This window comes from Aythya marila (genome assembly GCF_965140915.1).
Source record: "Aythya marila genome assembly, chromosome: 15".
In the NCBI taxonomy this organism is placed as follows: Eukaryota; Metazoa; Chordata; class Aves; order Anseriformes; family Anatidae; genus Aythya; species Aythya marila.
The window spans coordinates 7038379-7066233 of NC_139056.1; the positions used below are offsets into that span (position 1 = coordinate 7038379).

The 27855-nt window shown below is 37.3% G+C and overlaps 1 protein-coding gene across 5 annotated transcripts in view; it reads left to right on the plus strand.

Moving 5' to 3' along the window:
* Positions 1-24695, plus strand: part of KATNIP (katanin interacting protein) — a 72658-nt gene extending 47963 nt beyond the window's left edge. For 3 of the 5 annotated variants that reach the window (XM_082772831.1, XM_082772830.1, XM_082772832.1), the window contains exons 17-26: positions 2517-2694; positions 4806-4971; positions 9492-9649; positions 9915-9979; positions 11774-11884; positions 14611-14750; positions 17250-17351; positions 18014-18171; positions 20682-20770; positions 22697-24694. In XM_082772831.1, coding sequence (XP_082628957.1) covers positions 2517-2694; positions 4806-4971; positions 9492-9649; positions 9915-9979; positions 11774-11884; positions 14611-14750; positions 17250-17351; positions 18014-18171; positions 20682-20770; positions 22697-22752 — 1223 coding nt within the window. In that variant the 3' untranslated portion in view covers positions 22753-24694. Of the gene's footprint in view, positions 1-2516; positions 2695-4805; positions 4972-9491; positions 9650-9914; positions 9980-11773; positions 11885-14610; positions 14751-17249; positions 17352-18013; positions 18172-20681; positions 20771-22696 lie in introns of all 5 variants that reach the window. The other 2 variants (XM_082772834.1, XM_082772833.1) reach the window with 1 other exon arrangement.
* The last annotated feature ends 3160 nt before the right edge of the window (positions 24696-27855 follow it).

Consider the following 27855-nt stretch of genomic DNA (forward strand, 5'->3'; position numbering starts at 1 on the left):
TTTCTGGCCTTTAAATTATTTTCCAGTGAACCTCTGAATGGCCTAGAAGTATAATTTCCTGGTCCTTTGACCAGCACAGGAGAAATTGGGTTCTCGGGCCTGGCATAAAGCCTTTAGCAAACTGTGATGTGCTCTCTGAAAATACTCACAATACTGTTATTCAGCTACATATCTATGGTCTATATGTATGATCTACATCTATAAACTTTGTATATGAACATCTATGATCGGCTCATATCTGTGAACTTTAGATGCCTTTCTCTTGTCCCATTTCTCAAAGTCAATGAAAAAGATAGTGAGGGTGTGATTCAGAGATCAGTAGATGGAGTCTCTCATATGGACAAGATGTTGTTAAGAAGTTGATTGGAGTAGCTTATCTCTACCCAAGAAAGAGGTTCTGATTTCCACTGAGTTCTTGCAGGGAAAATGCTGGAGCAGAAGCCAGCTGCAAATAAGGGAGGTTTCCTACATCTTACCAAACACAGAAGACCTCCAGTTTAGTGTGTTGCACAGCAAAAAATTGCCATTAATTGCTACAAGAGACTTTATAAATGACCTTGCATAAAAGCAAAAAACAAAAACAAAAAAACAATGAACCAGACTGTAAACTAACACTTGTGTTTATGGGATTCCCAGTGATTTCAACATACCATGTCTTGCCTGTGTATATTGCTCCTTCTTCCCCTTATGCTGTGGCGTGGGGCTTTAGACCTGAAATAAGAGTCCTTCTACTTCTCACTTGGGGAAATGACTGGGAATTGTAGAAAATCTAGAATCACCACTGCCCTTTTCATGTGGGACTCCTGGTTGCAAATTGTGTGTGGAGTCACTGAGGATTTTTGTAGGATTGAGGATTTTAATGACCTTTTGTAGGTCATTATCTCTTTCATCCTGCTGCCAGTCATGAAATCAAGGGGAAATTGTGCCTGACCAACCTGCTAGACTTCTGTAAGGAGATGACTGGCTATGGAGATGAGAGAAGAGCTGTGAATGCTGAGTGAATATTATATATCTTCAGTTTAGCTAGACCTTTAACAGTCTCTCATATACTCCTTGTAGCCAAATTGGTAAAAGATGAATGGAATGGATGGGAATAAGGTGGATGGGGTGGAAAAGTAGCCAGACTGCCAAGCGCAGAGTATGATGATCACTGGTACAAACTCCAGCTGGTGGCTGATTACTTGAGTTCTAACATGAAGATGGTATGTTAAACACATTAGTAAACCACCTGTCTTATTTGGGTTAACTATGAGTTGGTATTCTCTAAGAGATGTAGTATTTATGAGAGACTGGATTTAGATGAGTCTATATAGTCACCTGGAAGGTAAAAGGCAATAGATTGGTAGGTCTTCTGTGTTTCTGCATAATCTCAATCTGTCGTGTCACAGTTTAAATGTATTATTGAATAACTGTCACTCTGCAGTCTGAGTAATGAGACACTTGATAACATGCTTGACCAGGAGCTGTATAGTTACAAGTGACCCAGATGTCAGTTGCCCACTAAAGGTCTAACACTGATTTACAGTAGTTACTATGCTATTATGTGGAGGTAGGCATGTAGACCAAGAAGTATCCAAATACAGCATATAAAATTCTTTAAACAAAATACGCGTACTGCTAATTCTTGGGGCTTGCACACATGCTTCTTTATAGAAAAATTATTTAGTTCATTAGAAATCGTGTGATAGAAAATGGTATTTGGTTGGATAATACATGGTAGGATTCATGGCTTGGATTCAAGCTGTTGACAAGTAGGCAGGCATCAATGTGGCATTGATGGTGTTGCAGTAATATCTGCCACACTGTCCTAAATAAAGAAAACTGTGAGGTTATGTGACTAGCTGATGGTAATTGAGCCTGATCGTTGAATGAAATGTGCTCAGATGCAGACTATCAGCAGTCATTTGTGCCAGGCTGTGAGCAGTTGAATTTAGAATGCATTAGTGGATTACAATGTGGAGAGTGAGTGGATCCCCTAGTGCCACTAGTGGCAGTGGCAAACCCAACCCAAAGCAAATTGCTGGGTTGCTGGCTAGTTGGAGAGATAATAGAGAAAGAAGCCTTCCTCCTCCTGACAGCCTACATAAACACTGCAGTGCTCTTACCTGTATTATCTTGAATTACTCTGTATTAACCCACGGTATGAATCACAGAATCATTAAGATTGGAAAAGACATTCAAGATCATCTGATCCAATAGTGTTTTAAGTGTGGGGGTGTTCTTTTTTTTTTTTTTTTTTATGAGGATCAGGACTTGTAAGTAGCAATTTTGCATTGGTGCTCTGTTTTGGAAAACGTTTGTACTTTCAAGTCTTTGTGCAGTCCAGCTTTCCTGTTATCTTTGCTTTTAAGAAATCTATCAGATCTTTCATGTTCATGTTTTTGGTGTCTTTGACTGCTCTGTACTAGTGAAAGTGTCTTCCAGTTCACACTGATTATTCAGTTTTGGAGTCTTTGCGCCTTACTTCATACTAGTAATTATGTATGTGTGTATATCGTATGTATATTTTTATATAGGCCTGCAACTGAATTTTACCATGAACTGGGGAGATTCTCATTACCTTGGGCTGACTGGACTTGAAGTGATAGGAAAGAATGGTCAAGCATTAAAAATAAGTACAGAACAGATTTCTGCTTCACCCCAAGACTTGAATGATCTTCCAGAGTATACAGGAGATTCCAGAACATTAGAAAAGTAAGTAGTGAAAGAGGTGGAGTCTGTTCAATATTCTTATCAATCAACAGTTTTAGAGTTTATCAATTTTAAATGCACTTTACATCAAATTGGATAAAATGACAGAACTATATGAACTTTTGTTAGGTTAACACATGTAAATACCAACACGATTTTCATACCCTCATTACTGATTCTTGGATTTCATGAGCTTCCCAGGAACGGTTTGTTGCAGAAAAATTAATGAGGTGTTTCCAAAAGACAATATTTGAGTTAGGAAAAGGTAACGTGCCTGATTGGTATCACTGCTAAGGACATTCCAGGCAGAAATATGTGCCTTCTATGGCATTTGTCTATGCATATGCAGTAATATTTTTGCAGGATTTCTGAATAATTATGAGGAAAAACGTCATGTTAGTGAAGGGTGAGGTTGGATTAGGGAATTGCAGGAGTAGATACTAATTTTTAATACTGCAGCTTTCATTTAACTCCAATGAAGTTTTATTCATTGGCAAATAAACTTTCTCAAATTATGAAATGTACAAAAATCTTTTCCATAGGTTTAAAGATCTAAGAAATCTTCCCGTGAGATCCCTTATAATGAAGAGGTTCTGGAGGTACTATCCAGACTCCACTATGATGGACCCAGATACAAAGAATTAATTTAGCTTTTCCTTAGGTATCTTATCACCTCTGGATGGTTTTTTATTTTTTTTTTACAGCTTGGTCATCTGTTGATCCTAGAGTTTCTGGCAGGCTTTCTGCCTCTGATGTATTTGAGGAATTTTATTTATGGTACCTTTTGCGTGCTAGCCTTCATAACCTTTCTTAGCCTGTGAATATACATTTACCCTTCCAGAGTTTATGATCCTGTTGATTTAGTTTGTTTGATCATGACTTTTGTTGAAAGATGGCTTGTAATACTTTCTTTATCTGCCACTAAGCTAGGCTGGCTTCCATTTTTTCAAGTCCTCCCTCTTTCTAATGTCTTGCTTAGTGAGATAGATTTGTTCTATGCTTCCAGCATGATATCCCTTAATATTCTGTCTGCTGTGTATAAGGATTTCATTTTTTCTTTTCTTTTTTTTTTTTTTTTGTCAGACTCCATTTTTACTTAAGAGGCTTCTTTAGCACAAGAAATAGGGGCTTTATTTTTTCCTTTTGATATTTCTGCAAAGTATGTTGAGTTTGAGTAGGCTTCAGTGCTCTTCAACTACAAAATTTCAAGTAAGTCGTGTGTACTATTTAGGACCAAGCCAAGTTTTACATCTTTTTCGTTGGTTCAGTTTCTCTGTGAAAAGAGTCCTTACACATACCTGTTCCTGTGAGGAACTGCCAAGTCTGGTACCCACTTATTTATTACACTTTTAAATAGAGTAGATACATAGGGCAGTGTACAAAAGTAATTACACTGGGTCAATTAATTCATGTTCTCCTTTGCACTCTTTGTATGCCATAGTTTGTGGTGGAAGTTGGAATTCCAAGATGAGGAAATAATGGAATGAAATTTATCTAGTCAGCCTAACACCTGTGCTATTATGAGACAACACTGTCACTTTGGTAGAATTATTTATTTATTTATTAAAAACGAAGTAGGAATATGCTTAACTGTGAGCATGATGAAAGATGTGAACAGACTGCTGCTTCTCTGAGCTATATCCATCAGCCATTCAGCTCAGATTCAGTATAGTTGCATTATATAGTTGCACACAGTAACACACTGCAGACTGCCAGGTATGCTAAGCTAGGCACAGTTCTGTGTTAGTAAGTTATATAACATCTGGGCCTTAGGGCTTTGCCTTCAGTCATTTCGGTACAGAGATACCAAATTAGCTTTTCTCTACCTGTTTGCACAGGGAAAAATAAGGATTTGTCTGTTATTCCTCAACAGACTCAACTAAATGAAATGTTTTTATTTTTTTCTTCTGCCTCCCTACCACCCTGGCCTTCAATTCAATGATTATGTATTACTTTTTTTTATTATTATTATGCTTCTTTAATTTCATAGATATAGGCATAATAAAGCCCTGGAATCTGTAAGTGGAAATCACAAAAAGACCTAGTAAAACACTTGTTTTCATGAGTAAAGCAGGCTTTTCCTTTCTGCCGCTAATGGATTTTTCTCCTCGTAGGTTAATAGATGGGACTAATATCACAGCTGAGGATGACCATATGTGGCTCATTCCCTTCTCTTTTGGAGAAAATCATCTGCTCACAATCCATTTTTATAAAATTGAAAATATTGCAGGGCTTCGCTTTTGGAACTATAATAAATCTCCAGAGGATACCTATAGAGGGGTAAGTAAAAGAAAAGGAGCACTGCCAGCAAAAATATACAGCAGTGCATTGGAAAATTGGTACTGTGATAAATGAATATAGCTGCCTTAATGGAATGCCATAAATCTTTCTAGATTGTCTGAGTCTGAGTTTTGTGGCAGGTATAATGCATTTTTGTCTCCACAAACAGCAAATACTGGAGAAAAAAAAAAGAGAGAGACAGTTTAAAGAAAACTTCACAGATGATTTTTCTAAGAGACGCATAGTAGCACATATTATTTTCAAGATACATGATCTTGAAGTGATATCCTCTCACTAGCCAGTATTTAGGCCTACCATATGATTCTTCATTTCCTGCAATAAAAGGGTGGTAGAACAGTGAGCACGTCAACAGAAATCCTGTTTGGATAAGTTAAAGAAAGCAGTATCTGCGTATAAACTTCTTGTTGTCTCTGACAGTGGTGTTATTTAGTGTTTTCATGCTCTCTGCTGTTTTTAAGTCTGTCATTTTAAAAGTTATCATTTAGTACATCAATTATAAAAGCTGTATAGCTATTTAGTTAACTAGTAATGTTTAGTAAAATGTTAAATAGAGAATTTGGTGTGCCTTTTTAAAACAAGGAATGTAATGAAACTTCTTTATACTTGCATCATGAAACCCAACGCTCTGTCTCTGTGGCCATGCCATGCAATTTTCAAATTTGCTTTCAGTTTTTAAGTATATACTAACATAGAGTTTATGGTTCATTAAACCTATGTAGTTACCAGGCAGTTGAATGGAAAACAGCTGGGGATAGCAGAGTTATACTTGGCTGTCATACGTGGATTGTTTTAAGCCCAATTAATCAATGCTACCTTTTTCAAGAAGTGAGTCTCTAGAACTCTTAACATTTGTTTGGGAAAGCTGCCATCTTCCAGCAGTTTGGCTAATGTAGTTTAGCTAAAATTGTATAACATACCTCCTCACTTCTTTTTCTGAATTACTTGCTTTAATTTTGTTTTTATCCTGAACTCTTGGAGCTGACTATCAAATAACATCTGTTGGAGTTGGTGTTATATCTAGCTCTCATTCTGAGTTTGGCTGTAACTCATTTCCCTGCTTTTTCTCAGAAGACACATATGCTGTTGCAATGAAAGTGAAGAATTTGTTGCTGTTCACTGCGCAGTTTGTGAATCCGTGTCTCCAGATCTTCCCATTCACATCTAACTGGTGTGTTCTTGACTTCCAAATTCAGTCACATAAGGAGAAAAATGTTGGTGTGTATAAAACTAGAGAGAAGACGACAAAACAAAAACAAAAAAAAAATCAGCAGAGCTCTGGAAAAATTTTTAGAATTGAAGTTGGAGGCATGGGTCCTTAATAAGATTGCACAAGATAGTAGCAAATATTGGAGAACTACTTTTCTACGTAAATTTACCTTCCAGGAATTTCTTTCATATGGACAATCACATAAGGAGGAGGTGTTTGCTCTCTGTAACTGAGCCCTGGCATCTTTTAACATAAGCATGAGGTGTTGTAGAGTGCCAAAGACTGTCCAAAGACTCACAGGGTCCTGAGTGTGACATCTTTCATTCTAGCCACAACTGATACAGAAATTTTAACATTTGACAAGTGATTGTTTTAAATACATTGCATTAACCCAACATGCTTGACACATGGTAGGGTTCAGGAGCATGCTGAGCTTACCATGTAAACATACACCTTTGTAACATATAGTTCTTTTAGTAAAATCCATGACTTAATTTGTATGATTGAGCATAAAGAAAGGACTCTTCCCCATGAGAATGGTACAGCACTGGGACAGTATGCAGTGACAGGGTGAGACCTTGTTGGTGGAGGCTTTCAAAACTCCAACAAAAGGCAGAATAACCCAATCTAGTTTTGCTGGCCGCTCTGCTCTGAGCAAGAGTTGTGACTGGAGACTACACAGAACTCTATTTGAATTAAAATTTTTCTGTGATTCTTTATGTGTATTGCAATCTGAAGAACTGTCTGTAAATGGTGTTGTGGAATGTTTTTCTCTAGTATTGTGAGCCCAAGTTTCTCCAAGGCAGAGCAGGGAAGAAAAGTTTGAACATGAATTTTCCAATCAAATCTACTTTTTGTGTGTGTCTCAGTTATTAAAGGAGGAAAACAAACAAACAAACAAACAACAACAACAAAAACAGATCCCTAAGATCTAATGGGGAATTTGTTTTTTGGAGACCAAACCAAGACAGGAAGGAAGGAAGGAAAGAAGGTGTTGTGTGTGTTTGTTTGTCTGTTTGTTTTTACAGTTTATTTGCTAGATTGACAAAAGAGGTGGATCCAATAAAGCATGTTTGTGAGTGGCACACCTGTAAGTCCCATAGCAGTTACCGGGTACAATTTAAATGAGGCGTTTTTACCTCCAGTTCGGCAAAAGGATGAATGAGACAAGTTATTTGGAAAACTGAAGGTGCAGGATATCTGCTGGGCCCTGCAGCAAAGAGGCTTTGAACTGCAAACCCAGGGCAACATGACATTTGTTTTCTGAAGTATTGCTGTTCTTCTAGGAAACAGGACGTGAAATATAATGATTTTCTAGGCAGCTGTAGACTGGTGGATTCTATTCACAGCTTTAGTATGAGAGGGTAATGGCAGTGAACTGTCAAAATGAAGGCTTGTATGCTATTTCCAGCTCTATGAAAAATTACCTTGTGAAAGCTTTGTTATGCGATTTGTAAAATGCTGTGTGTGATGGTTGAGAGCCTTCTCAGATGATGAAAATTACTTAGAAATGAGGGCTCTAAAGGGCACATAAATATAAGCAGCTGTGGTGTAATAGGTAAGATTTCATCTCTGAGTCTCTAGACTTCCCATTCAATATGTGTTTCTTAAACTAAAGTGTATTTCAGTGGATTCTTTGCTTCTTCCTAGCCTGGCAGCCTGATTCATCTGGAAAGTAGCATGCAGTATCATGTCATATACAAAAAGTGTATCTCCTTTTTTGCTCCCAAGCTTATTAAAGATGAAGCCAGAAATAGTTATTTCCCCCCTACTTATACAAACTTTCCCTCTTAATTTATCTTTGTGCTCTTTGAAAGTGAAATGATTACCTCATTTAGTCCAGTACAGTATGTTAAGTTTTCAAATCAATAAATATTTATGTAAAAAAAAAAAATAAATATCTTAAGCTTTACTTCTGGGTTATTACATGTACAACTTAATGAAATCATAATTGAATAAAAACAGTTTACAAATGGTAAAGATATGCAAACCGTTATGAATATCAGGAAACTGATAGTATATGGGCTTTGCAGAAAATCCTTAATGTTAAGCTCTTCTCAGAAAGCTAAAATTCCCATTTTAAGTGTCTATAAATACTGCATATGTATTTTAATATAAGCCCTAATAACAGGTGATGAAAATTAAATATTTCCATACAAAATTAAATTAGCCTCAAATTATCATATAGACATCAGTCAGTGTAAAATCTAGAGATAGACTAAATTGTCTTTTGCTAACTAAATGAATCCATTCTCATTCAGTCCATTAATCAGCAAGCTGTAGTCGTAGTGACAGTTATAAGGCCATCTTGTTATGTTTTTCCAGGTATTATTCCTTCCTTAAGCAGTAATTAGTGATAGACTAAGTGCAATGAATGCTGCTTGTGATTATCATTAGGTTACATTTAACATACTGCAAGGCAAGATGCAGTGATAATTGTTGCTGCATGACCGAATCGTTATGTGTCTGGGATGGTGCATACAGCACCAGATGGTGCTGCTGGGGGAGGGTGAAGGGGCCAGGACTCCCTCATCTTCTTATTAAGCATGCCTGAATTATTTAGTTTAATCTTCAGAGATTGTATCAGGCACGCATACATCTGTGATGTGGACGTGGCTCAATCTGTTTTGCCTGATACAGGTACTTCTTCTTTATTCATTTGTCCTTGGGTTACATACAGCACTGCTTGGTACATCAGTTTGCATGATCCTGGAGAAGTCCAAATCCCACCTGCCACACAGATAAATAGAACTGGTGAAATACAGCTTTTCTGTAAACAGAATCGAGACCTGAATGTGTGTCTGCTCCCAAGAGATCATCAAGTTACATGATTTCTTAAAGGCTAGCTTCAGCCAGGGTTGAGCAGTCAGGCCTGAGCTAGCATTGCATTCAGCTGCACAACAAATAACTAACCATCTCCCCAGATGACACGTGCTGTCTTGAAAGCTGAGTCTGTCCAGTCTGATGGGTGTACTGCTGCAGCTCACAAAGCTTCAGTTTGCTGAGCTCTAGGGGGGGGAGCAGTAATTGAGGAGCTCTTCCAATCTTTTTCTTCTTCCCTCATCCCCAACCTCTGCCATCCCCATCAATCTCAACAGTTCAGTGTCACCTGTGATGCTTTGGATTGCACACTATAGGTTGCAACTGGTGTCTTCTGGTTTAGGCCAAAGGATGTGATACTACAGAAGAAAGGAATAAATACATCAAAATTACTGAAACTATTATTTCAGCCTCAGAAGTGAGTGCTAGTGCATTGGATTTATGTTATGTTTTTTATGTTTTTTTAAACAAGGCTAAGGTAGTCCATGTAACGCTGGATGGTCACAGCATCTCCCCACCAGAGGGCTTTCTTATCCGCAAGGGACCAGGCAACTGCCACTTTGACTTCGCCCAAGAAATTCTCTTCCTTGACTATCTGCAGCCCCAGCTGATTAATAGGGTACAAAAGAGGTAAAGTAGGATATTTTTATTATCTGCACCACGTAGTTTCTCTTAACTGTTCAATATTTATATGTATTTTTATTTTGAAGCAAATCTGTAGCATCTAGATGAAAATATAATGTTCTCTAATCTCAATAAAATACATTATATTACATAATCTGGGGGGCAGAGGGGTGTGTGTGTGTTTTGACTTAATTTCTTGGGTTTGCTCTGTTCTTTTCCGAATAACCCAAGAATGTACATACAAACTATTTTGCCTTGGTCATTTTGGCAGGACTGGTTCAAAGAGAATGGAACAAGCTAGTATGGACTATGAAGCACCATTAATGCCATGTGGTTGTATCCTTCTCTGTCATTTTCTCATTTGGTACGCAACTCTGAAGTGTTCTGTATAACATTGTAATGAATCCTGACAGTTTTGAATCCAACAGTTTCTGGTGCTTTAAGAAATGACTGAGATACCAAGAATATGATGAGAAAGGTATGAATTAAGAGTAAATAAATGAAACAGAATATAAGAATGTGTCACCTGTAGTAAAATGCTCCAGTAGCTTTTTTTCCTGCCTTTTGGAATCCACCCGAGCTAGAGGTTCATAAGCACAGTATCCTGCCAGCCTGTCAACACTAAAAGTAGTCTGTATTTTTGGCGTATCTTTGAATGTTCTCATTGCTATTTCTTGGAATTTGTCTTATTTTACATCTTTGTTAAGGCTGTGTTTATCAGAACTGTGTAATATTTTTCCCATTTTTGTTAAGTTTAAAAAGCCAGAAACATTGAGCTTTCTTAAATAAGCACAGACTTTTGTGATACTACTTCCTGTCATGCCATCCATCTACTTGACAGGCCTTTTAAATCCATTAGGCTATTCTAACCATGTTTAGAGACACTGAGGTCTCAGCAAGACTAAGTTCCTGACAGTTTCATGAAAATCAGTGGCTGGGTAGAGGAAAGAGAAAAATAGGTTCTCCACTAGAGAAATGGACAGCACATACCTATTACATTTTCTGCCATTCAATGAATGGGCATATTTGCTGGCCAGTTGTCACTCATGCAACACTCATGCAATTCAAAACCAAGCAAAGGTGTATTCAGAAAATGTAGAAAGGCAATCAAGCCTCCAGATAAGAGCTGTGGTGTTAATAAGTTGCAATATATAATGAGGAAGGTCACACACTTAAAAATAAATAATGATAAAATAAAAATAACAATAATAAAAAATCATTAGTTCTTCAGAAGAACATACATGAGCATATGTGAATGTAAGTAGATAGACTTTTATGTAGTTGTTCCAACTGCAGATTTTCATTTTTGTGTATTATCAGTATTAGAAATGACAGACTTTTTCTCTGAGAATAATACAGTTTATTCACAGGGATTTAAGACAAAGTCTGGAGTGAACAATACATTTTTTCACCCATATTATAACTAGATATAATGGAACTTGTTGCTATAAGATGTCACTTCAAAGAGGAAGGATCATGAATGATTGGACTTCTATAGACATTAAGAAGAGTAAGGATTGTTGTAATGTGTATTGAGAGTATTAAAAAAAAAACACTCTTCCCTCTTTATAGACTAAAAAGAAATTCTTGATGGCTGCATACTCTACAATATCTGTCTAATAATGTTTCTTATGAAAGCATTAGGTATTGGCCACTGCAGGAAACAAGGATGAATTGTGATTTTTTTCCTAAAAGCTTTTCTTCATTTCAAACAGAAATTTTTGGATTTGAATAGGAAATGCGAATTCTGTGGTGTCAAAGAGACCTGACTAATCTGTCAGACTGTATCTCCAGTTGTAAAGAGAATTGGCAAGCAGCTGCCATCCAAACTTGGTGCCAAAAAGCATGGCAAAACTTGCATCTGTTCAACTTCTTTACACTGAGATAAGGTGACAGCATCCAAAGTATTCAGGCTTGCAGAGCTGTGAATCTGTGATACAAATATGTAGCCTACTTTGGTATTTGGCTAAACAGTCCTTGTAGTATCAGAAGCATCTCATACACTGCAGATGAGAATGTCTAACATTGGAGATATGTGTTGCACAGTCATTTTTGAAAGTGCAAGATAAATGTTCCATTAGGAAAAAGTATCAGCATCAAAATTTTCCTTAATAGCTCTTTGCTTTTCAGTTGTTTTTCAGTTTCAGCTTCTGACAACTTGGGGTGATCCATACTACATCGGTTTGAATGGACTGGAGCTGTTCAATGAACATGGAGACCAAATCTTACTGACTGAAAATAGTATCCTTTGAATTTGATTCAGTGTTCCATGGGTAACCAATAGATGGAATGAAGGACACATCTGAAAGATTCATAGCAATCAGGGCCACTGAAGAGTTGCACTTCAGCACTCTATATCAACTAAATTTGGCCTCACCTCTGTAGCTGGTAAGCTTATGGAGCAGGTAGACCTAGAAACCATGTTAAGGTATATGGAAGACAGGGAGGTGATTGGAGACAGCTAGCATGGCTTTACAAAGGGCAAATCATGCCTGACTGCCTTGGTGGCTTTCTACAACAGAGTGACACCATTGGTGGACAAGGGGAGAGCAACTGATGTTATCTACCTGGACTTGTACAAAGCCTTTGATATGGTCCTACACAACATCCTCGTCTCTAAATTGTAGAGCTATGGATTTGATGGATGGACTGTTTGGTGGATACAGAATTGACTGGATGGCCACATCCAAAGAGTAGTGGTCAACATGTCATTGTCCAGGTGGAGTGGTGTCCCTAAGCATTCCGTACTGGGACTGGTACTGTTTAATGTCTTCAACATGGATAGTGGGATTGAGTGCACCCTCAGCAAGTTTGTGGATGACATGAAGTTGAGTGGTGCAGCTGACCACTAGAGGGACCCTGACAGGCTTGAGAGGTGGGCCTGTACAAACCTCGTGAAGTTCAACAAGGCCAAGTGCAAGGTCCTGCACCTGGGTCAAGGCAATCCCAAACATCAGTACAGACTGGGTGATGAATGGGTAGAAAGCTGCCCTGCAGAGAAAGATGTGGGGGTAGTGGTAGATGAAAAAACTTGATATGATCTGGCAACGTGCACTTGCAACCCAGAAAGCCACCCGTATCCTGGGCCACATCAAAAGTACGGTGGCCAGCAGGGCAAGGGAGGGGATTCAACCCATCCACTGTCCTTTCATGAGACCCCACCTGGAGCCCTACGTTCAGCTCTGAGGCCCCAGCACAAGATACAGGGAGCTGGTAGAGCTAGTCCTGCAGAGGCCACAAGGATGATCAGAGGGCTGGAGCTCCTCTCCTGTAAAGATAAAGAGAGACTGAGAGAGATGGGGTTGTTCAGCCTGGAGAAGAGAATGCTCCAGGGAGACCTTACAGCAGTCTTCCAATACTTAGATGGGGCATACAAGGAAGATGAGGAGAGACCAGGGTGTGTAGTGATAGGACAGGAAGCAATAGTTTTGAACTAAAAGGGGGAAGATTTAGAATAGATATTGGGGAAAAAATCCTTTACCATGAGGGTGGCTAGATACTGGCTGGTCCAGAGAAGCTCTATCCCTGGCAGTGCCCAAGGGCAGGCTGGATGGGATTTGTGGAGCCTGGACTTGGGCGGAGGTGTTCCTGCCTATGGCAGTGTGGTTGTATCTAGATGATCATTAAAGGTCCCTTCCAACCCAAACCATTCTCTGGTTCTATGAATCTTAAAGAGCTGGAAGTGTATACCTCCATATAGAACTGATGTTGTTCAATCACATTGTAAAAGCAGTGTATCTTAACCAACTAAAACTGATAAAAACGTGAATGCTGTGTGTATTGTATATCTCAACAGATCCTCATTTTTTTATAAATAGAGATTACACTGAAAAAAAAGTGAAGGTTCTTTTCTGAGCAACATTTTTATTTATGTATTCTATGGTGCATGATGAACTTGAAATCTCCACATCTGTGATGGAGAAGAAACATTTGAAATTGAAGTGTTAATAGTTTGTTTTTAAGATCAGGGGATTTTTGACTTACATTGTATGCCTTTACAGTATGTCCTTATTGTATATTTTTACAATGCCATGTAAAGATAGCACAGCTAGTTTGGAATAATCACCTGTTTCTGCTTGTACAGCAGTGTTTCTTGGATATCTTAGGATCCCAGAAAAAGCACATCTGTCTCAGTACAGTACATGTGATAATTCAGCTACCAAGTCTGAAGCAAGCTTTTCTTAAATAGCTGAGTCATTTCTGTGCTATTTATTAAATTCCTTATAAATATTGAGAGACTCCAGCCTTCTAGAAAGCAAAGCAAGGGGAAACTATTGTCCATCAAACTAGCTTGCTAGGGTCTTATAATTCTGAAGACAATGCCATCCATCCACATTTCTTTGCATGTCTTTAGCATACATATGTTTTAAACTGAAACATTCCCTTACAGAGGAAGTCTAGTTATACAGAAAGCCTATAGAAGGTTTAATCTTTCCCTCTCAAAGAAATGAAAGAAGGTCTTACTAGACAGTTAATGATTTTTATTAGAAGTATTATGGAACTTCAGGAAAATGCAGTCAGACTGGCTATCTCCTACAAGGATACTTTTCTTAAGGTATCTTTCATATGAGTTTCTACATGTTTGTGCTAAAAAAAAAAAGTGGAGCTTTGTCACAAAATAAATAAAACAACACTTGGGAAGTGACTATTTCTAATAAGGGAACTTTATTGATGAAGTCATGAAAATGTACTTTAAAAGAAATGAAATGCAGCTAATTAATTTCTTCCTATTTTAAACATAATTTCAAATGCCAGAATCTGTAAGAGTTTTACTGCTTTAAAGAATGTGTTCTCAAGTTCCTCAGCTAGCTAAGTAAAATACTTGGAGTATTTTATAATTTTTACTGCTCTATTCTATCTATAGAATACTTGCTCATGGAGTCTGGAAGAGCAAGCATGAACTTTTAAAATATGTTATTTCTGAAACGTCCTTTACAGTTATTTAAACTTAAAGCTTTTTTTTCCAGACATTGCTGCTTTTCCAGATAGTGTCAATGTTTTGGAAGATGTATCTGGAGATATCCGAACTCCAGACAAACTCATTGACAGAGTAAATAACACAACTGATGGCAGACATATGTGGCTTGCACCAGTTCTTCCTGGTTTGGTACATTTTCCCTTTTCATTCCATTCTAGCGATGTGCATACAGGTGGCCAGAAGCATAACAGAAAGGGAAAACATGCATAATCTTTAGGTAAATTTGGTATTAGTAAGCTAGGCTACCTTTCAGAAGACGTTCTCTTTATTCCACTTTCTCTTCACTGAAAAGGTAGCAGCGGTATATATCTCCCAGCTTAGTAACCTGCTTGTTATTTCCCTGATGCAACAGCAAAATAATTTCCAGAGGTAGCATGGATGTTTTATCAGCTACTCTGATAATGTTACTGGTAAAACAGATTAATATATGTGTTTTGTGCAGTGAACACCTTTCAAATGGGAATGTACTAAAATTGTAAACCATTTTTTGCAAAAGACAATAAATTTTGTTACAGTAATTAGAATTTCTTTAAACCTCATTAACTGTCTTGAATTCAAATTCATAAATTAGAAGTGACAGACATAGTATTTCATGTCCTAAAGCTCCAAGCAATTGAGCCCTTTTAGAAGCAGCATGTTTAAAGTATGGGGTACCAAATATCTAAACAGGAAAAGCTGATAAACTTAGATGGGTTCTTACTTTGTTTTGGGAGAGAACATTTTTGCATGGGGCTGTTTTTGGACATTGTTAAGATGTATTTCTTAGAGGATAGATTTCAAAACTATTAAAATGTAAACCTAAAGCGTGATGCGCTATAGCTTACTGTGTTGGAAAAATCCTTACTGCATATATTACAGTTATTTATTTAGACTACTATAAGCAAAGGATTAAGTCAGTTTTGAAAATAATCTGTATATTCTTTGATGATGTAATGCAGTGAGTATAGTTAAGATAAAACTTTAATTATACTTGGGAATACTGACTGCTTGTGTTTCTTAGGAAAATGGAAGTTCTGTGTAATGCCTGAGGTTCCTAGGGTCTAGATCCCACATCTTGAACCTGGTAATTAACTCGGGATGCACAGATACCCATTGTAGCATCGTGAATGGTTGATTTGACAACCATCTGAGTTTGCATGTCTGACATGTGTTAATGTCCTTATAAAAACATTATTGCAGAGATTATTTCATTTTGGCAAAAGGAAAATAATGCCTGAGGTTCTAGCACAGATCCATACAATGTTTTTTTTGTCATCATGTCTGGCACCAAAGTAGTAGATAAGATATTATCCATTTACCCTTTTTAACACTAATATGTTTTTCAATATGTATTTGCAGGAGGGACAAGTAAGCAAAGTAATGGCCCTTTCTGTACTTAAGCTGTAGCGAGTGATACCTTTTCAAGATCCATATAGTTCTTTCCTCTCTGCCGTCTTCCATGGTTTGGTTGCAAAGCCAGCAAGTACAAATGGATTAAGCAAGCAGCCTGTTAATGATCATTGTCTATAGTTGGGATGCTGAACCAAGTCTTCTGTATCCTCATTGTTAGCTTGTTTTGAAACATTTCAATTGTCTTGAAAGCTGAATTAACTTTTTGCTACATTGGAAAATTTGAAAGCTTTAGGAAAAAAATATACAATGGGACTTTCTTTTCCTTTCTAAATTTATCTTCCTTTCTACCTCTAAAATTTTAGAGATTTATTACTAATATAAGTTTGGTTTGAATTCTTTGTTACCCTTTTACTGTATATTTTATTTGTTTGTTCGAATGCATTTTCCATCAAATTTTTCATTTTCTATCACACTAACAATTGTCTTTGGACATTTTAGCCCAAATTTTCTCCCAGAAAAGCATACATAAAAGCAGCTTTATTGACCACATCTACCTCTCTTTCTTCAGTACAAAAAATATGTAGTGATTTAATACAAATAACAGTTTCTTCTACAAAACATTGAAGGATTAAGACTACAGAGGATGCTAGAGGGGGAATATAGGATACATTGGCCTAAAGTTGATATAGTAACTCATAAAAGGAATAACATAGAATTAGCTGTAATAGGCAAGATTTGTTTCCTGTGACCTAATCTGTGTTCTTAACATCTTGACATTGATGTCACTTAAAGATAAAATGAACGGTATCTCAAGCAATAATTATTTGGCAAGCATTAGGAGAGTTGTCTGTGTACCTGTTTTTGCAACTTGTGTGGGGTACACAACTTCTGTTAGAGTTTTGTTGGGATATATGAGAAATGTTAGTGTTGCTAGTAGGAAGACGGATTCCGCTCATAGTCAGCTTGTCTCATGCTGAAGTCCATGTCTGTGTTTTTGTTGATGTAATACTCATTAAAAGTGTCTTTCTCGCCCTCTCCCAAATGATTAGCAGTCCTGAATGACAAGCTCAGATGCAGATGTCATCTTCTGAGTTAATGTACATTTGAGAGGGCAGCTCTGGAGAAGAGGCAACATGTGTGAATTATCAACAGAGATGATAGCTGAACTTAAGTCCTTATCAGTTTTCTGCCCTCTAGCTATATCTCTTTAAATGCAGACCAATTTTGATGAAACTTGTATGAAACTTTTCTTTGGGGGATTTGTGCTCTAAAATGTAAATGAATTCTCTTTTGCAGGTGAATAGGGTGTATGTTATTTTTGATGTACCTACTACTGTTTCAATGATCAAGTTATGGAATTATGCCAAAACACCTCAGAGAGGTGTGAAGGAATTTGGTGTAAGTAATTTTGTATGCCTTGTTACTCTTTTGGTGAATCACCTTGCCATGATTTCTGCACTTTTTTCAGTTTCCTTCAGTGTGATTCTATATAATCTGAAAGAAAGGGATTTATATCATTTATCACTGTATTTAGTATTAAAATGATTAACCTCTGCAAGTTATGTGTCCTGTTTATCAGGTGTTTTTAATAATTAGATAATTAGATAATTGTTTTAAGATAGAATAATGCTTTTCTTTCTCTAGTAACTATAGAACAGGTCTGTAATACTGGTTAATACTGGTCTGTAATAACCACAGACACAGGTTTTGGACAGCTGAAGTGAGTTAAGATTCATTAATTCCTAAATTTAAGAGTGATTTGCTCCAGTTAATATAAGTGCAATTACATAGAGCATGAAATACATTTTGAGTACCTTTTTGAAAACTTCATTAGAAATGTAAATAAGAAGACAAAAACTTGAGGGGGGGGGGGGAACCCACCAGCAAATGGAACAGAATGGAAATTTAGGGAGACAAAAACTAAAATAATGACTGGACTTCTGAAACAAACAGTGCAAAATGTTTTTTAGTTATTTCATTGAGAGGACTACTGAAAGTGATTCCTAAGGGGTTTTTTAATCTTTTTTTTTTTTTTTTTTTTTTTTTTTTAATATCTTTAGCTTCTGGTGGATGACTTGCTTGTGTACAACGGGATTCTGGATATGGTGAACCATGTTGTGTCAGGCATCCTACCAACTTGTGACCCAGTGGTCCCATACCATACCATTCTCTTTACAGACGATGAAAAGATTTGCCATCAGAAGAGAAGTGTTATTAGGTATGTGGGTGGATCTTGACTGGAAGAGTGTTGTTTTCAAAAACTGTTTTTGTGACTAATGTTAGGAGTACACAAATAGGTATAAACGTTCCCTATAAAGCATACTCAAACCCATTTAATGGTTAAAAAATAATCTTTTTCTTTTAAATAAAAGGACCAAAACGCTAGCTTTAGCTTTATTTCTAAGCATTTTTTAGCATTTATTTAGATTATTGATTCATATTTATATGTATTTTCATGGCAGTCTATAGTAATAAAGTAAAGGAACTAGGTCTCCTTAGAGAAGAAATAATAAACCCCAATGATACTGTGTTTTGGGGGGGGAGGGGGATAACGATCAAATATCAAAAGTAAATTAAAAGTCCTCTGATTTTTCACAAATAATAATTCAAAAAACAGAAATCTATTATTTTATGAATGTTCTAGTGAACTATTAACTGAGAATGAATTGAGTTCTGAGGACTAACACTTTGAAACCACCAAGCTGGCAATCTCACAGCAAATGTGATGAAAAATACACTTATGTTCTGAAGATCAGGGCTAACAGGGCCTAAAAAACAGTCCCTAGCAAGGAAAATGAAGACTGAAAGAAAAGCATATATTCAGTGAGATTGAAAAGGTGAAAAATTTAAAGCTTATACAAATAAACACTTGCTTATACATTGGATCGTTAAAAAGCAGAATGTCTTGCACATACATAACTTGAAAAAAGACAACAGTTCGCATTTAGAAGAGACATATTCATTCAGAAGAATACTAAAATATTTAAAAATAAGTGGAAGGAATGTAAGCTATCTTGACTCACTGTAGAAGTTCACATTTGCTTACAGGGATTTCCTTTGCTTCTCTAAAGCACAGGAAAATGCACAGGTGGTGTGGGCCACAGGCAATGCCAGATGTTAAAGTAGATTATTGTTGTTTTGGAAGTATTGTGTTAGACTTGTGTTTTTGGACAAGTGGCTGTGTTGTCATGGTAAAATTTGGCGGTAAAGAGTTTTTCAAGTGAAAAAGTTACTGAAATGAAAAATGTCTTGAGGAATTATGAGTTTTGAAGAGTTTTTCAGTGGGATACAGGAAGAAGGAGAAATGAACTTTTACTTTCTTCAGTTTAACATCTTCATTTTAACATCTTTGAGTATTATTTTATTGAAAGCAGGGAAGTTCCACGTATAGTTGTAGATCTTCTTCACATAACTTCCTTTACACATGCTTAAAAGACATATATCTGTTGATTAAGTTTTAAGAGGGAAATCCTTTTATGGTCTCACAAAATTCATGATCTGTTTTCCAGTCAAAAATATGCAGAGTCTTTTCTCATAGAATTCCTGTGCAGGAATGTTCTTGGTCTTCCTTCTTAGCTTGTTTTGCAGTCTTCTATTCCTTCTTTTTCCTTATGCTACCCCACTAAAATATAGGGTACTCTGACAATAAAACATAGATATCTACTATATCTATATATATATTTTTTAAAATGTGTATATTCTTGAGCTTTTATATGTTGGTACTTCTGACTTTGGTCTATTCTCTTTCACATGTCAACGGTAACACTTTATGAACCCTGAACTCTGACTTTGGTCTATTCTCTTTCACATGTCAATGGTAACACTTTATGAACCCTGAACTGAAGTCTCATGTTATCATCAGTGATGTAAATTCTGATTTGCTCCAGTATTGTTTCTCCTGTTGCACTCTGTTGGTTTGAGAGGTATTACATTTTTTCCTGCAAAAATAGAAGCCTATTGTGTGTGGTATTTGTAAAGAAAAGAAAAAAATCAAAGGCACGGATTTTTCTCTGTGTGAAAGGGAGATGTTAGTGTTGTTTTCTTTACATTTTTTTCTGTAATTTAATTAAACTTTGAATTTATTGTTTCTTTCACACACAAAAAAATCTTAAAATTCTATCTCAGCCTGTAAACAAAACTTATCACAATAAATTAATATTGCAGGATTTTTTCAAGTAATACTATATAAACATTACAAAATAATGTTAAGTTCCATATTCCATAAAGAGGGCTTTTATACCCTCTTTGTACAGCACTAATGTAAAATCTCTCTTTGGTTGTTATGGTTCAAGTTGTGCAGGCAGGCAAGAAAATTGTAGCATGAATTTGATGTTTATATTTGAATGTGTGCCTACTGCTACATATGCCACTAGTTAAAATTGGCAAAAAAAAACCAAACCAAACCAAAACAACAACAACAACAACAACAAAACACAACAACAACAAACAACAACAAACCAAACAAACAGACAAAACCAAAACAAAACCAAAAACAAACAAATGAAAAAAACACTTCAGGTAGATGCAGACAGAATGCCTTGTCTTTCTACGTAGTCTCATGATGTGTTTGTGCTTCAGTGTTTTTTTTTTTTGTTTGTTTCAGTTTTTGTATTATTTCTTTTAAGCCTCCTGAACCTAAGTAACTCATTTGGTAACCTTTTCCATGCCAATCATAGCCTTACAAAATGTTGATTATTTCGGTTATTGTACTGACTTTAATCTTTTCAGCAATCATATGGGAGATCAGGATGTACGAATGATGAATGAAAATCAGATTATCACAAACAGCAAAATGAAGCAAGTTGTGGCTGATCCAGGTTAGTTCTGTCTTTACAATTTTCTGCTTATTTTCTAGGAAGACAGTATGGATAATAAACATTGCTAAAGACCTAAGCTGGGAAAAATGGGAAGACTTACACCCCTTTTATTTATTTAGCTCTACCTTTTCTTAGGAAAAAGCAAACATGAATGTCATACTCTGATGGATTTTTATTCTGTATCTAACTCTGAAAGTGGATGAAATAAATCAATGGCCTATGTGGCATGTAGTTGTAGTTTATACCAACACATGAACAGAAGTCCTCAGGAAAGAAACTGACTTAAGGTAAACTGAAAAGTAGTGTTATAGTACAGGTCCAAAGATAGCTTTTGGAGTAATAGGCTTGTTGCTTCCCCACTGGCCTTTTAAGCAGCTTTAGAGATGATGCATATGTGTCCTAGAACTACTTGCTTGTTGTTCCTCAAGCAAATCCAAAATCACAATAAATGGAACAGGGATGAAAAAGAGTTGACCTTATTCCTCCCACTGTCTGTCTTGTTGGTCTTTTGTCTTACAAAGTGATAACTAAAGAGCCTATTTTTTGTTTTGTTTTGCTTTTTTTTCCTTCCCCAAGGAGGAATAGTAGATTGTGTTTATAGTCTGAAAAGTCCCTGTCATTGTAAATTATACGGGATAGCACCCTAAATATATTACAAATTCTCAACCAAGCTGGTATTTTCATGATTGTTTTTCTCCCCCAACCAAGACAATTTCTCTAGTTAGTTTCTCTAAAAAGTGTTTCATAATTATTTGATAGCTTTTAGTAATAATTCTGTAAAGGAATTTGAAGTGCTGTTGCCAGTGCAAATATATCTTCAAAATATTAATATGTTAGCACTAGCTGTGTCAGAAGTATCTTGCGCACATCTGTGTCTGTAGTAATGACATCCTGGGTTGCAGTGCAGACATAGCTATACTTTACTAGCTATAGGGTATCATTGCCATTGCTGTCACATCTGTTGTCCAGATATTAAGGAAGGAAAAGGCCTTTTATGCCACCTAAAGATGGGCCAGTCCTCATCTCTTACTGTGTGGTTATCTGTTGAGGATTGCCTATTGACTTCTGTCCACTGTCACCTCTATAGTACTTACTGGTATCAGACACAGGGGCTAATAATATAAATTCATCAATTAGTGATAGAATAATTTGGGTTGGAGGGGACCTTAGGGAGGGCTCTTGTCCAACCTCCTAATTAGAACAGGGCCAACACTGAGTTCAGACCAGGTTCCCCAGGAAAGTGATTACATAAGACTTTCTTTTTGGGGAAAAAAGATTTTCCTGATGTCTCCGGAGTCAGACCATCCTTTTTGTTGAAAGATGGAAGTCATTTTGCCAGCATGGCTTTCAGATGTTGCTTTTCTACCTCACCTTGTTGTACCATCCCTTATGTTCCTTTATTTCTTCTATATCCATCCTATTCCCTCAACATAATCCCAAACCTGTGATAATCCCATCTAGTCTCTGAAGCCAGATCACTCATGTAAAATTGTAAATCAAAATGTTGGTGAGGGGATGATGCACAAGAAAGAGCTAGCGTTAGTGCTCTGTGCTCTGAAATGGAACCACAGTTAGCGCTGTTCTGCCACTACTTCCCATAGGACCTGATTTGACTTCTGTCTTCTTTTGAGTCCCTGTGCTGTCACTTCTGGGACCAAAATTTGTGTGTGTATCTATAAATGCTCTTCAGCCTCCATTGAGAAACAGAGTAACAAATTAAATTACTTCCTCACCCCGATTCAGATGGATACTGTTCCATAGTCTGTCACTCTGAGATCTTCTTTTCTACAAGGCCTCACTCACTGTCAATGTAACATATATTACTGAAAAGAGTAGCGTAACTTTTATTCTGTGGTGGATATAGAAATGGGACTTTGTTATTAATACAGGAGCATTCTTTAAACAGCATTTAATTTCCCTCAACAGCTTTGCGTCCCAAAACCTGCATATGTGAAAAAGGACTGCAGAGGAGGAAGAGGTAACATGGGATGGTGGCTGGAAAGTCCTGAATACATCCAGCCCTAGATATGTGTCATCTAGCTCTCCAAGATACACATCATCTAAATGGAAGTTGTTCTGTGTTTTCTGAACTGCTTCATATCTTATGAGAGGAAGCTTTATTTGCTAAAAAAGAATTTTCTTCAGTAATGAAATTTAAAGCATGAATTTAGTTTTCTGGTTCTTTTATTGTTGTTATCTACGCTGTCTGAATTTTCTCCCCGCTCTTAATTGAAAATCCATAGAAGAAGAAACATAGGAATGAGTGAGAACCTCACTGCTAACTGACAACTATTTCTGCAAAGTACCAAGAACTTGGGTGAAGCGTGATGGTCATAATGAGGTCTTTTAGAGCATTTCTTAAGCTTTAACTTTGAAATCCTAGGTGGTTGGTTGCGAAGCTTCACGCTAGAAGGAAGTGTGTGCTTTGTTACTGATGAAGAAGCTTGTAAATAGTTCTTTGGGAAATGCACATATAAGAAATATTCATTACCTCTCTGTGTCTAGGCTGCCAACTCTATGTTTTCATGTATTGTCTCTCTAGTTGCTGACACTGTTTATGATATCAGAAGAGGTTCCACTGGGCACGCAGACGTGATGATTGTTTTTAGAAAATGAAAGTCAGAAGTGGGTTTATCAAGGTTTAATAAGGAAGTTTCAGCTGTCTCATGCCTATTTTTTTTTAATTTTTTTTTTCTCCAGTGAAATAACCATTTCTTTTATTATTTCACTATCACAAAAAAGTAAAAAAAAAAAAAAAAAAAATATTTTTTTCTGAAGGACCTTCCACTAATATGCTACATATTCTCCTGCTACAGAACAGTGCTCTAATGCTCTTTTCTCCAGTTTTGCCTGCATTTGGTTATGTGAACAAGGAGGCTATACCCCTGGATTGCACCAACCAGACCAGCTGCCAGCAGTGTATCAACCCTTTTGAGAAATGGTAAATGCATTTTAACTAGCAGATGGTAAGGAGTGAACTGCATTTTTAAAATACAGAATACTCTAACCAAATTGTCATGCTGCAGGATTTTTAGCTATGCAAATGTGCTTTTCACTGAAAATTTGTCAGTGGTGACAACCTGTAAATCTATTATAAGATCTCGTAGAACGTTCTACCTTTTTCATTTAGAACTCATTTGTTGTTTCCAGATAGAACTGAAAGCTCTGAAATGCTTTTATACATCACAGATACACTGTTGCAGCTCCTGATACAGAATCAAAATGTGCTGCTTCCCTTTCTGTTGTAAGTCAGGAGAGCAGTAGTCTGTATATTTGCTTATAAAATACTTAGCTGTTGTTGGCTAAGCTGTAAAGACTGAAGATAGCAATGCAGTTCCTGGATTTTTGTGTATTGATTAAGCAACAAAATGTCTCTTGTACTAAATTCAAAGCACTTCTAAATGTAAAACAGATGTCTATTTCTTTATAATATCAATAGAATTTGTTATGGAATTTAATTATTGGTATTGTTATTAGTGTGACAAATGTTCCTGCTTAAAAAGTAAAAGATATGAATAAAATACATTTTCACAAAGCTTGATTAAGAGCTTTGTTTTCTGTAAATGAAAGTGCTTCTTGTCCACAAAAGTATTTGTATTAATTACTAAACTTGTGGGACATCTTCTAACACCAGTGCTTCCTTTCATTGCCAGGATATCTAGAACAGGAAGTGCAACTCATCACAGTAGGGTGAAATTGGGATAATGCATGTGGCAAGACTTCTCTTGGGAGCATTAGCAGAGCTTGAATGAATCAGAATAAGCATTGTTGTATTCCCAAATGATAAACTGTTTTTCTGAGTTTTATCCAGTCATCACTAAAGTTAAGCCAATGAAAAAACTGAAGTACGTGAGTATATTGTACCTTGATTAAAGGCTGTTTCCAAACTTCATTGACAAAAGAATCCTTCTGTTGTTCTTCAAGCTGTCTCCCACAGTGCACTTACCAGTGTTGCTCTGCCAAGAACCAAGTTCTGATTTTTTTCTCCAAATCAGATAGCTGTTAAATGAAACTCCAAAACAAATTGAGGAGGAGCCGAAAGAAGCATTATTGGTACAGCTAAGAACAGATAAAAAAAAAAAAAAAAAAAAAAAAAAAAAGTGCTTGGAAGAGGAGAGGCTATTGCAATATTATTTTTTATAAGACTTAAGGCATGATCAGAGATCTGTCATACAAGTGGTCTACAGATGAGATGAGGCCTGTCATAGCCTGTTCTCCTAAGAAAATTGCACTGAATAGGCAGAGAATTGGGTCTGAGAGGGAGAGGATTTTCTGTGCTGACCCCTCTTCTCTGTGTCTGATTACAGAGCATCTCAAATCCTATGGGACAGGCAGTGGTTTTCCAACCCTAATGCTGTGATCTGTCTCCAGGATTTTTAATTGTTTGCAAAATACTTGGCCAATCTCAAATGGGTCCTGAACAATGCTGTAATCTCCAAATGAGAAGTATTTTAAGGCTGCTCTCTTCCACTTGCTGCCTCTGCTACATCACCATCAAGCCTTGTATTCAATAGAGAATAATGGGATAGTTTTTGGAAACTGAATTAACAGGTGGCCTTGTTGGGACATGTTCATGGGCCAGTCCTCATGATCTGTAACTGCAAGAATGGGTAAAAGTAGAGGCGTGTACTTTGAGAGAGGTGGCTGATCACTTCCTTCCTCTTGTGCAGCGCATCATCCAGGCATCCACAGGGTCACAATTCCTCCTTCCCCGCTTCTCTGCCACCAGTTCCTCTCCATCCAGCTGGTAACTGCAGCCTGCTTTCACACCTTTTGCCTCTGGAGATTCATATATGGTGCAGCAGGCCTGGCACACAGATTGTCAGCCTCTCCTAGCAGCAACTTCTGCCCATTCAAGAGATTCCCCACAATTGCCACACTGTGGAGAGAGCATAAAGGTCTTTTTGAAATATTTCCAAAAATTTAAGTTATGGAACATCCTCCTCTGCATTGTCTCTGGCTGACAGAAGGATTTGCCAGCCTACAGTCTACTCTGGCACGGCATATGTCACCAAGGCAAGGCCTAATGAAGTCCTTGACACTGGTCAGTCACATACAGAAAGTATCGTAATGTTTAGAAAATACTTCATTAATCTCTATAGCGTGGAGATGTCAGTGTGTGCCTTTCTAATTGGAGCCAAGATGTGATGACCCTTTATGTAACCAAAGATAATTGTGTCCTAGTCAGTCCTGTGTACTCAAATTATCGGGCTCATTTCCATAGTGAAGCAGGGGAAGAATTAAGTTCATTTTTTTCACTTTTTTAAACCAACTAGTCACAAATACATTCATGTCAGAGAAGCATTTAGGAGAGGAAAAAGAAGATGACCAAACATGCAATCAAGAAAATCCCCACAGAGTGCTTCGGTCAATGTCAAGTAATGTCAGAATTTCAGCACAAATAATTCTCAAGCAGCAATAACACATCATTTGACATTGTCAAAAGCATGACAAAGGAAAAAGGAGGATTAATGTGAACTCTGGCTGAATACTTTAATATCAATTATTAAACTTAAGCCCAGTTCAATTTTTGGGCTATTCAAAAACTTTTGAGGCATATTTGTTCACCTTTACCCATAGCGACTTACTTCAAAGGGGTTAAGTCAAAATAACAAATGAGTTTGTCCCACAAGGGCAGAGGAAAAAGAAATAATCTGTAAGGAAATGCATGTTGTGCTGCATAATTTTTGATCTTTAAAAAGATAGTTTTATTAGTCTTCACAGTGGAATCTGGAAACCAGGATGCCCAGGAAGGCCTACAATTTCAGTTCTACAATTTCTTCCTTTTTGTGGTTTAATACAGTAGAATTTAAATTCTGCCCATGAGAAGCACCCATCTGTGGGCAAGGGAGCAAGCTGGGGTGTGGACAGTATAAGAGACAGCATATAAGACATGGAAGCTCTTCTACAGACTCAGGACTCATCCTCATTTTGGAGGATGAAACCAGAAGAGCTTCATGAGATGCTGCATACAGCAGCCAAGTTAAACCGAGCTCTTCTGGTAGCTTAGGCTGTCAGAACCTGGACATAAAATTACACCACAACATTAGTGGTGGTATTTTTTGTGAGGTTTCCTGGTCCTGCTGAGCTTTTGCTGGGTCCAAGTGATATGCTGTTCCCTGTAGTGATGTTTAATCCTGTCAGTTCCAGGATGCACACCAGACTTGCAGCATCTACCAGAGCCTGACAGTGCTGGTGAGTGACTGGGTGTTGTGAGGTTGGGCAGAGTTCTGGTGCTCCTGGCAACACAGGGCATTTTGTGTCTACTCTGGACTGGCCAGAGATAGGGCTCACTGCCAGTGATGATATGAGAATGGGAGCCATGGGTCAGAGAGGTTAAATGCTGAGTTTTTAAATCCCCTTACATTTCCAGGAAAAGCTCACTGCACAGCTAAAGTCAGGTAAAAGCAAATACGAAGTGCTGTATTGACATCCCAATTCTGACTTAGGAAGCAGATGGACTCCGTTTTACCCATGATTCAGGTAAGGGCTTTTTCTCTGCAAGATAGAAGCATTTCAGGGAATTCAGAAACATTTGTTCTCCTGCTCTGGAGTATAGACTGAGAAAGAAGAAAAATGGTTATGAAAACTCCATAAAGATTTTTATGCTGTGTGGAAGATTTGCAGTTTTGCAACAGCCTGTATTTTATCCTGCTTTCAGCTTCTTGTTGTCTGATCTCCTCCAAGTAGCAGGAATGGGTGGTGAGAGGAGCATCTGCTCCATTTACGTTGTTGATTTCTCTACTCCTGCAGTTCAACTCTGGGAATGTGGAGAAGCTTAAGCTCTTGCAATAATGTTTGTAACTTTAGAGGTTTTGTGGGACAGTTGTGCTCCATCAGCGTAAGGAGACCAGCAGTGGAGTAGTTTTGACACCCTCTCAGTGTCTCCTTGGTCATTTCAGCATCCAAGTGGTCTCCTCACATCTTTGTGGCACACTGTTAGCAAGACAGATGCAAGCACTGTCTAAAACACTGCTGCTGTTCAGGGTAAACAGCTGCTCACCAGTCAGTGAATATCTGGAATACCTGGAGAGGCTGACAGCATTGTGAGCTGCTTGCAAGCAGCCGACCTCTTACTATCTGCT